At 34.5% G+C, this 11,335-nt stretch overlaps 1 protein-coding gene across 1 annotated transcript in view; it reads right to left on the bottom strand.

Annotated features, from left to right (window-relative positions):
* Positions 1-9,665: 9,665 nt before the first annotated feature.
* The window catches only part of LOC118741177 (odorant receptor Or2-like), a 2,863-nt gene continuing 1,193 nt past the window's right edge, over positions 9,666-11,335 (bottom strand). The window contains exons 5-7 of the mRNA XM_036473053.1: positions 10,967-11,068; positions 9,878-9,985; positions 9,666-9,808 (exon numbers count right to left, since the gene is read on the bottom strand). Of these exons, the coding sequence (XP_036328946.1) occupies positions 9,704-9,808; positions 9,878-9,985; positions 10,967-11,068 (315 nt within the window). The 3' untranslated portion in view covers positions 9,666-9,703. The remainder of the gene's footprint in view (positions 9,809-9,877; positions 9,986-10,966; positions 11,069-11,335) is intronic.

Raw genomic sequence — 11,335 nt, 5'->3', positions numbered from 1 at the left:
GTTTCATCCCTATGTACAGCCTGTCTGTTTGCATTTATGTAAGTGTTTTTTTCCTGTACAAATACAAGAGCATGAGGCATGAAATATTCATAAAACACTGGTGACCGAAAGCATACCATAATATGAAAGCTTTAATATCTCCCTATAGGGGCATAGTTATATTTGTATGCGCATTAGGGTGGCCCAAAAATGCATGTGAGAAAAGTAAAGTCAGATTTTAAAATATTCGCACTCACTAGGACTATTCTGTATAGAAAAGAATATACCCCCGTTTTTTTTTTTTGTAATCAAAAAATATGTACAGGTCGCTCAAAGCGCTCAAATTTTCCCATGTATTTTATAAGGAGAAACATAATTTTTCGTCGCAATGGTATACCAAGAATCTTTAAAATCAATGTTTTTAATCGGTAAGCTCTATTTTTCTTCAGGAGATTTCAAGAAATCATACAGAATTTTTTATTTAACAATTTTTTTTAATATTAACTATTTTTCTGGGTCCTTCCTTTTAACTATTTGGTGTTTCGGGGACCCATAATAAATATTTCATATTACAAAACGCTCTAATAAACAATTGCGAATTATTAATTTAAGTCTTTTGAAGAGAAACAGGATTTGTTGAATCAAAAATATAGATTTTCAAAGATTCTATACCATTTATATGAAAAATTTGTACTAGGGAAACTTTGAGTGGTCTCTAAATATTTTTTTATTTAAAAAAAGATACCTGTTTTCAATATAGAACATTAAAACATAAAATTTCAGATTTTTCTTTCTTTTGTACCACCCTCATGTACATACATAAATACTTGAAGAGTATCGGTTGTATTTGTTTGCCAGTGATGCCATTCGTTTTGACACTTTTGGCGCTACATTGACCGGCTATTCAGGGTGAGCATAGAATTAAGTTGAGCTTTGTTATCGCATGGCTGTGATACACTTACATTCGAACATACATATACAAACTAGTAAATAGTCGCATCTAAATAAATATATACATAAGTACATACCTGTATGAGTATGCTGAATTTTGTAAATATAACAATTGAAATGAATTATTCAAGACATAGCAATAACGAAGGAAATATGAGATAAGTCATGATATCAGATATGACGTGGGTAAATATATATTTATGCTTTTCATTTAATATACATATATGTATATGTAAGTATGCATGTAACCCTAATACACAAGCAAATCCTATTGAAAATCAAAACTATGAAATAAATTAATGTTAATCAAATCTTAGCCGTGAAATCGTTTCATCAACTTGAATTATTAAATTGAAAGCTTGCTGGTACAAGAAGTATATAAATATATATTTAATCAAGCTACAATAGGCTCATTACAAAATTATCAGCTGCTGGCTAGATATGACCTATGAGCATAGTTATCTGAATATTAGTAGTACAGCTTGAGGCGTACATATACATAGGTAAACATATATGTACGTACATATGTATGTATGTACATACTTACGAGATAATTGAATATCGTCTCCGGTTTTATGTGACCGACAAATCATTGAAAATTGTAGTCGCCACAAAACAGCTTAACTTGTATTGTATTTTTCCCACCTAATTTCGAAGGTACGGAGAGCTTATTCAAAATGCAAAGAGAAAGATTATAATAAAAGTGAAGCCTAGCATTAGAGTTCTGAAAAATCAATATGCTAAATTTTCATCTCTAAGTGAAAATCGGAGGCGCCTAAAGAGCTTGCAATATCAATTTACATTTTACCTTTCTTGCTGCCAGAACTAACTGGCTTTCAATGGAGTATCTTATTGCCGAAATCCTGAAAAGTCCTGGACGCCTTAAAGGTCTTTGCAGAGTTTTACCCCTACTGCTGCACAGTTTGACGCATGGGCATCTACAATTATTTAGACCACACTTCTATTTATGCGAACGAACAGATGTTGGTTTGAGTGCATATGTATGTATGTATGTATATGCACGTTCCAGGAAAAACTTTTCTGTTTCTGTCTGCTATTTGTATCGATGGAGTAACGCATTACAATTCACCTCAAAACAAAATTTTTCACTTTCTCGTTTACCCACTGCATTACCTGTAATCAAAGTTGTTGCTGGGGTATTCATATATTTATATGTAAGTGTATGTATATATTTATTTATGTATGTACATACGGTAAAGCATAATACCAATGGACGAGCATTACACGTTGGTAATTAGTTAAACACGTCGAGTTCCTACTTAAATTATGTACTTACATGGGTGATATTTTATATGAAGAGAGACATAAATAATGGCATGTTTAGAATATACATATATATGTATGTGTGTATGTGTGCGTGGTTTTGATGGTTAGAGGCTTTCCATACACGATACCCTCCGCTTTGGGCGGCTGGTGTTTATACTTACATACATATATGAATGTACTAATTTGTAAATATATATGTACATTATTGTCATCAATGAAAGGAGACTAAGTAGCTAACGATTTTGACATTTTTATAAGCGACACTATAAGTTAGATAATATTGCTTTCTTTTATACCTTTGATAAATGGTGGGTATACATGGCGTATGCGTAACAAAATTTCTGACTCATATTTCACACAAATTATAGTTTAAAAAACTAAAACGTCCCTATTTTAATTGCCATTCGTACTGTCATCAGGTATGTAACTTGAGAATAGAAATCGCTGCATCTTTTAGGCGCATCAATATTACATAGTTACATCCCGAGCTAATAAAAGGAATAATAAAAATGAATAGTTTACTGCCGCCCAGCTAGCCCATTTGCCAGACAAGTTCTGCTATAAGACAAGTCGGAATAAAAAGTTGACTATTTAGACAAGTCTTACAGGTTTCGTACAGATTTCTGGGCGAAATGTCTGGAGAATTTTATTTATTTCCTTATCCGATATGTCTGATCGAATTATGTCCGATTTCGGGCATACACCTCTGATAATTCTTATTTACCATGATTAGTTGGTCAGACTTCTGTTAGATATCCGTCAGAATCGTTGGTATTTAATATATAGAAAAACAGCGATCTCTTTTGTGTGAGCTTTGTGTGAGACCACTGAAGAGTTTATTTATTCAAGAAATTTAAGGCTTCAAATGGGGATAGAGAAGAAAGGAAGAAAATTGAATGGGGAAACATGTCATTAAAGAATGGTCCGCTTTGGAATACCTCTAATCACTTCATTCAGAAAAGATGCGCTGGCCAACTTCATAGCGACGGAATAAGTCGATTTCCACAGTTTAATCAGGGATCTTATGATTGCCTCAGGGAGTAGGTCCTCTTAAAGAGGCAGTGATTACCAAACTTTACAACAGGGTATAGAGCCGTTGTTGACTTGAAGGCCAAACATTTTTTCGGCGAATTTCAGAGGGATTTAGAAAGGCTGTTGCCAAGAAAACTTAAAGGGGGTTAAATGAAAGCAACTAGCTCCGATCTCTGCTAGAAGTATTTGCGAACCATTCAGTCGGTCATCTGCCAAATAAATGCTGTGTCTTACAAGCGGAGATTTTCGGGGAAGATATCCATATAGTCTTTTCTTTTTTGGTCGATAGTAAAGCGCTCTTAAAAGTATTAAAATCCAAAGTAGTGAAATTGGTGCCATGGAAGGAAATACTGTGCTGCGTTAGTATCAATAGTATCAATAGACCGTCTCAATCTTACTCTTGGCAGAGTGCCCGATCATAGCATTTTCTTGAGACATAATTGAGACAGCTTCTTACTGGCTTTCGCTCGCAAAAGCAGTCGCAATGGACAGTTTGAGTTAAAGCACCTTATTGAAAGGATATGAAGATCAAATAGTAAATTGTTGACAGCTCCCTCGTAAATTTTTATATACAGTAGATCAGGGGTTCCCAATTTCGGGGCAGGCATCCGCTGGGGTACCGCGGCACCCACTTTGGGAAAGCCTGCCGTAGATAATGTGCACTAATAATAAAATCAACTTAAACTCAAGCCAGCTGATTTGAAGTTGATTGATTTCTTTTTGAATTAATTGAAAAATCGTCAAACTACCGAAAGGGTTTTTTTTGTGCTCATAAACTTCCAACATCACCATCAAATTTATGAAAATATATTACTATGACAATTCAATATCGATGACTTAGTGAGGCTGCTGATATGCCAATCGGTTATATCAGCTATTGAATTGCAATCAAAACTCAATAGCAGAAGCAAAGCTAACTGCTGATGCCACTCAAATCTCATTCACAACAACAACAACAACAACAGCAACATTGATTTATGCGACGGCTAAGAAGGGGCACTTGCGAAAGGAGCAAACGGCCAAACGAGCAAATAAGCAAGTGAACTACTCAAAGAGCTCTAGAAATATGCAAAGGATAATATTTGCACGTGTGTGTGTGCACGTACATACATATATATGTATATATTTGAGAAATATAAGAGCCAATCAACGGCACGTAGATGAAATGGCAGAAAAAACAACTGAGCAGCACTCGGAAACTGATAGCCTCACTCAAATCGACATGGCTACGGTTAAACTACTGGCTACCTAACAATGGTACACACACACACACATACACACGACATGAATAACTAATAAACGAACGAGCCGAATGATAGATGGTAAATCGAAATTTAAATTGAAATATGAACGAAAAACGGGTAGTCAGCATTTTTGTACGAATGTGGTAGAGAAGGTTGCCGATAACAAAAAAAAAAAACAAAACACAGAAAGGATGCAGTTATAAGAAATGAAAATCGAATTGAGGTAAACTGAAGTAAGCAAAGGAACTCAAGGGGGGGGGGGGGGCGACCACTTTGATTTGCATGTGCTTTGATGTCCTGCAGAAGAAGTGGCACTTCTTACACATACACATACACATACAAATCCTCACAGATACATATGTATGTACATCCTCTATTGGGCCAATGCCCAAGAGCAACCTAAACGAATTTTATTGGCATTGGGGATGAGCGTAGCGAATACTCAAATAAGGTCAACAAGCCATACCCGTTTCCCCCGCTTTCAACCGCTAGCTCATCACGCTGCGAGCGCTAAACTGACAGCCCCGACAGGTGAAATTCGATTAAGTGGACATAACCTTTTTCTACACTGCTAACAGCAGGGCATATCAAACAAATTCCACATGCCGCTACTCTCCTGGCAACTGTTCACTTCGATTTCCTCTCGGTTTACCATTTCGAGCATCCAAACAACTGGACAAAAACATACTTCCATAGATATTTGGTTGGATTAAAATCGTAGTTGTGCTTTATAAATTGTTTTTTCTTTTTTTTTCTTGTTTTATTTGTTTGTGTGAAAAAGGCCAACGAATTGTTGTACGATATCTATCGGGATTTGTTGTTGTTTTTTTTTGCGCTTTGCTAGTATTTGTGTTATATTTGCTTATTTTACATGCAAAATGTTTATGGATTTCTTGTGTTATTCGAGTTTCTTGATTGATAGGAAATTACCAGAAAATTAAGGATTTCATTTTGAATTTTCTTTTCACACTAGTAATGGAAAGGAAGGCCTGCAGTTTTTACAGCAGCCCAGTTAATAATTTCAAATACTCGTTGATGAGCACAAGGTACCTAAGACTCACATCCAATCTAGAATTTGCATGGAATTATTTGCTTTTCTCCCCTTCTTTAGAAAGGTTGCCACCTTTTTAGAAACTTGTGATCGATAATATAAACAGATGCAATGAAATACCCAAATGTGAGCATTGTACGAGAGAGGGTTGAGAAAGTTTTATTTCGAAAATATTTTTAAGTTGGTTGCCACCTGTTTGGTAATTCATTTAGAATATTATTCACAATTTAACTGACAAGTTAAACGAAATATTTTGATGTGCGTATTAAACGAGGAAAATCTAAGAAAGATGAGTTTTGGAAATATCCTTAAGAGTGTTGCCACCTGTTCAAAAAGTTGAAATCAGTTTAATTAGCGAACTAAAGGAAATATATTAAAGAGCAATATTTCCAACTTTTCCACGCACTTCGCTGTCAAATTGAGAAAAGGAAATTAAATAAAATCGTAAAATTTAAAGAAAATTTAGCTAAAGAAAGAAAAATATATATTCAAAAAAGAACCAAATAAAAAAAATAAGTTCCCAAAAACTGAAAATATGAAATGAAATAAAAATTAAATATTTTTTTTTTAATAAAATCAAAAAAATAAAAAAAAATTTAATGAACAAAAGAAAAATAAATTAAATTAAAATAATAACGTAATAAATAGAAAAATGAAATCAAACGAAAAAATATGTTTTTTTATAAACATTAAAATGGCAAAATTTAAAAAAAAAATTTTACTAAAAAAGAAAAATTAAAAACCAAATAAAATACGTAAGTTCCTAAAACTTAAATGAAATTAAAAACAAAATATTCTAAAAAATATATAACTAAGAAAAAAATTAAATCAAAATATAAAAAATGCAAAAATTAAATGGATTTAAAATTTAATACAATCTCAAAATTAAAAGATAATTATATACAAAAAATTAATTAAAATACCAAAAAAAAAATTCCTCTGCTCCAGGACTCGAACTCGATTCTCTCGGATTGCACGCCAGTGCTCTGCCCACTCGGCCATTGCGTCTGTTGGAGCGACGCGAGCGAAATGGTATACAAGTGCTTTCTCTCACAATAAATTTTCACCACGAGTGGTGAATGAAAGAGCCTTTTTTCTAAGGATTTTGTCCTAGAATATCAAAAGTCTTTCGAACTATCTGGCCATTTGCATCATTTTAATGGTCATACAAAAGATTTTTTACAATCTTAGCCAGAATTGCTCTGTTATATTAGTAATTCAGATATATCTAATTGCTGGCTAAGCGCTTCTGTGGTCGCAATTTAAAATTTCGAAGAAAAAATTTATAATTTTAAACAGTTCTTATGTGTATGTATACATATTTGATACGATTTTGAATTCAATAATTGTTCGGTAGACACCTATTAAAACAATAAATGCTTTGCTTTAAACTTACCTTTACCAGTGCAAACCGACACTCGACGACAAAAGAAGCACTCAAGTGTTATGTCGAGATACAAGTGTGAACAAAAAGTAATAATAAGTGTGTATGTGCGCGTAAGTACAAAACACAACGCAGGATTTAGAGCAAAATTACACAGCAGAACAGCAGAGCCAAAAACAGCAGTGTGCGTAATAAACAATAAGGAAGTGCAAGTCAGGTTGTCTTCATAATCCAAATATACCTATACATATATATATACAGACATACATATTTACATGGCCTAAAAACCATATTTACATTTGAACTCAATTTACCGCATAAGTTCTTGTTTTAAATATTTTTAAAGGTTATTTATTTTTTAGTTGTAATCTATTATGCAGCAGATGTTTTAGAAAATGAATTGAAATAGCAGCCAAGGGGTTTAGTATTTCCAAAATGGATTAAAATAAACATATGTTTGACCATACCTCGCCACATTGAATACAAAAAACGTGCCTGAGAAAAAGTAAACAGGCAAAATACGAGCACAATGACATCACACATTCATATCTACATACATATATGCACACCACTACAAATAATCACCTAAGGATTCCTTCCAATTTGCTGACTTGTATGTTTTTCCACTCGACTAGTTACACCAACTAAATATGTATGTATGTGTGAACTCACAAGGCAGGCGGAACTTTTGTCGACTTACAGAAGTCCGGCAAAGTGTTAACACTTTACCTAAGTAGTTAGTTGTAGTAGTAGTATATAATGTACAAGTAGTGTTATGAGTATCCTGCTCAAATTGCATGTTGTGGTTATGCCACAACTTACCCAGCAACATAGCTGTTCATTCAAGTGTGCAACAATTGAATAAAGTGCTGCTCATGTGTGCCGGGCGAGGCGAAGCGGACGGGAGTTTGAGCAATGAGTTTATCATAGAGGAGGTAGTGAATTTAGCTAGAAGTTTATTTGAAGTGCACACCATACATACATATATATGCATGTCTCTACGGAAAATATGTGTATAGGGTGATTCAAGGGGGATGCCGATCTTTTACAGAAATTATTTGTGATAAGTTAATATTTTTAATTTTTAAGTGAAAAACTCAAACCGAAATGAGAACAAAATTGATGAGAACGTTCTCAACGGGAATTATATAAGAACAAAATCCTCTGAAGCGTTCGCAAAGAGCACAAAATGCGATCAATACTTTCGAAAACATTTCTAAGTGAATAAAATGGGAACAAACGTCTCCGAAACGTTCTGGCATGAAACAAAAGTATAAGAAACATTCTCTCGAACAACAATTTGGGGACTTCCGGACAGAGAAGAAAACGGGAACAAGCCTTCTCAGGAATATGCATGAAAAATGGAAGCGAAAACAAAATTTTCCTATTGAATCACCCTATTTGTATTTATGCTCAAAAGAGGAAATTATGTACCCACATACATATGTATATATGTATGTGTGCAAAAGTACAAACATCATATATGTACATGCTTTTAGTTAATTAGATAGCCGAAAGTTAATTAGATTTTGTGAAATTCTATAAAAAATCTTTAGAATTCATGGATGCTTCGCCTCAAATTTTGCTTCAGCAAACCGTTATTTCGATTTTCAAATCATGAATTTTTATATTTGCCCAATTTTACTTTATGTAGCTTTTCCTGGACTTTAATCCTTCAAGCAATAAAAGAGGAGCTCTACCTGTTCATGATCCGGATGGTGCAGAAGTTTTGGACCAAATCTCAAGACTGAAAGGTGTGCAAAAGGTGGTAAAGCCCAAGAATTTTCTTCTATCTCTCAAGAGGGACGACGCTAGGTTATTGGTGGGTGCTCTAACGCCTTTTAACTGACTCTGCCCAATGATAAGTTCTGTAGGAGATGCACAATTAAGGAGAGGACAATGGCGCATATACTAAGCAGACCCCTGAGGGCAGCATTTCTGTCTAATATGGAAGCCTCATAGGCGACAGGATAACTTTAAGTTATGCATATTGCTCAAGCAAGATTATCGTTCCACCGGGATGTGCGAGTCTTACTGCCATACCTCGAAAGACAGGCCTTCGTATGGGCCGTTATAATGGCTATACTCAGGCTGTTCTTTGTTTCGTTCAGCTCGCTCACTGTGGGAACATCTTCGATTGTAGTTGTCTGCAGTTATTTGACAAACTTTTTTTTTTTAATTCCAATTTTTTTTTGCGAGGGTTTCTAAAGGGAATAGATGTATACGCCGCAATATTAAACTCAAAGAGTATATGACGGTGATCTCTTCGTCGGACTATCTCCATTTTGTGACATTTAAACTCTACTCGGTTAGCAACGTTACGTCTAGGACTTCTTCCCAGCCACTTAAGTGAGGGGTACTAGGGAAAATGAAGGCAGGAGTATTTGCCGACTTAAGGACGAACATTTTTATGACCTCAAACTCCTTTGTTTACGACCCGGTCTAATGTACATTTCTACAAGATATTTATAAATCGCCAAGTAAACGAGCGCACTACAATAAGGCTTATAATACTTAGTTAATGTAGGAAATCGTTTTGAAAGTAAAATCGAAGTTATGCAAAAGGTATGATGCGGTTTCGAAGGCTTGTAAATTGATTTATTTCATCATTTCAAAGGCAAATCAGCTTATTTTTGATAATGTAATATTTATTCTCTACTTTTCATTGTCTAAAATATTGAGTAAACTACTATAAATATATGAGTAACATACATAAAAAGCATGCGATAAATAGTTATGTAAACGATTTTGTAAAATACTTATTTACTCCTTTTCTTACTGCTGGCTCAAACCCTGTAGCAGCGAAAAGTATGAATAAGAAATTCGTATAATAGCTTGAAAAGTCTCCAAAGTCATTGGATACATTCCCATAACTGTGATCTGAAATGAAAAACGATACATACATATACTTATGTCATAATTAGAAATGACAAACATATATGTACATACATAAAGCGGTCGTTGGCTTCTGGCGATCATAATCAGCACACATTTGCGCATTTCCAAATTTCCCTCATACCAAGGCGTATTGTAGGCGGCGTTGCTAATTTGTATGCTCTGAAATGGTGTCAAAAAACAAATTGAGAAAGTTTGAAAAATTTAAAAGTGTTAAAAATTAATTTTCTTTTTCTTTATAGATTTTTAAAATTATAAAATTTTTTCGAATTTTTGTCTGTCTGTATGTATGTTTGTTTGTACGCACATCACACAAAAACTAATGCATGGAATTTAATGCAGTTCTAACCAATGTATTGCTAGATGTCTAATATAAAATGTAGAAGAAAAAAGTTAGAGCGTTGCCACCTATTTGAAAATGTTTATTTAATTTAACTGATAAGTTAAATCAAATATTGATACCCATATCAAACTCTAGAAGTTTAACAAGGATTACATCTGAAAATATTTTTGTGGAAGGTTGGCACCTATTTGAAAATTTTACGGGAAGTCAGTTTCTACCTGACGCAATTCCTCACCGGTCATGGTTACTTCCGAGAATATCTTCATAGGATGGGAAGGGTGGACTCACCGTTCTGTCGCTATTGCGAAAACGTCGAAGATAACGTGCACCATACATTCTTCAATTGCGAGCACTTCTTGACTTGGCGCAGAATGTTACAAGAAAGATACGGAGACATAACTCCGAACAACATAATTGGGGTAATGCTCTCCAGTGCAGATAAGTGGGAATCAGTTGCGAGATACGTGAAATTCGTATGCCTACTAAGGATAACCGAATGAAACGCGCCTACAAAATAGCAGCACCGAGGCTCTAGCAGCGCGCTCCTGCATCTGAAGACATGCAGATTTGCAGTGCCAGATGCGGGATTCTAGCGCGGACGGTGGGAGTTTGGATTTTAGAGGGTAGCTCAACACGCTTCGGTGGGAGTTTCCCACACTCGGGGAAGGTATTATAGAGACTAGCGCCCCTTGGCCAGTGCATAAAGTATTTCCCTCTCCTACGAACAAGATACGAGTAGTAGTGACTTGTGAGATACGAGTTTTTGCCAAAATATCTTCGATATATTGCATAAGCATTACCTCGTTTGTAAATTTGTTTGCATAATAATACGATATAGCGATTACGTAAACAGGGAAGCTTATAAATACCACGGCGGAGAGTACTAACTGGAGATCCTTTACCTAGAAAAAAGAAATGGAGAGAGCGAAATATAAAAATTTAGAATTATAAAAGTAAAAAAAGGGTTAAGGCCGTTTGAGATTAAGACTAGGATTAGCATTAAGATTAGGATTAAGATTATGGTTAAAATTAAGATTAGGATAAAGATAAAGATTAGGATTAAGATTAAGATGAAGATTAAGATTAACACTAAGATTAAGATTAAGATTAAGATTAAGACTAAGATTAAGATTAAGATTAAGATTAAGATTAAGATTAAGATTAAGATT

The sequence above is a fragment of the Rhagoletis pomonella genome, unplaced genomic scaffold (genome assembly GCF_013731165.1).
Source record: "Rhagoletis pomonella isolate Grant_MI unplaced genomic scaffold, Rhpom_1.0 Rhpom_scaffold_00006, whole genome shotgun sequence".
In the NCBI taxonomy this organism is placed as follows: Eukaryota; Metazoa; Arthropoda; class Insecta; order Diptera; family Tephritidae; genus Rhagoletis; species Rhagoletis pomonella.
Note: the sequence above shows the minus strand (reverse complement) of the source record. Positions and strands in the feature narration are given on the sequence as shown.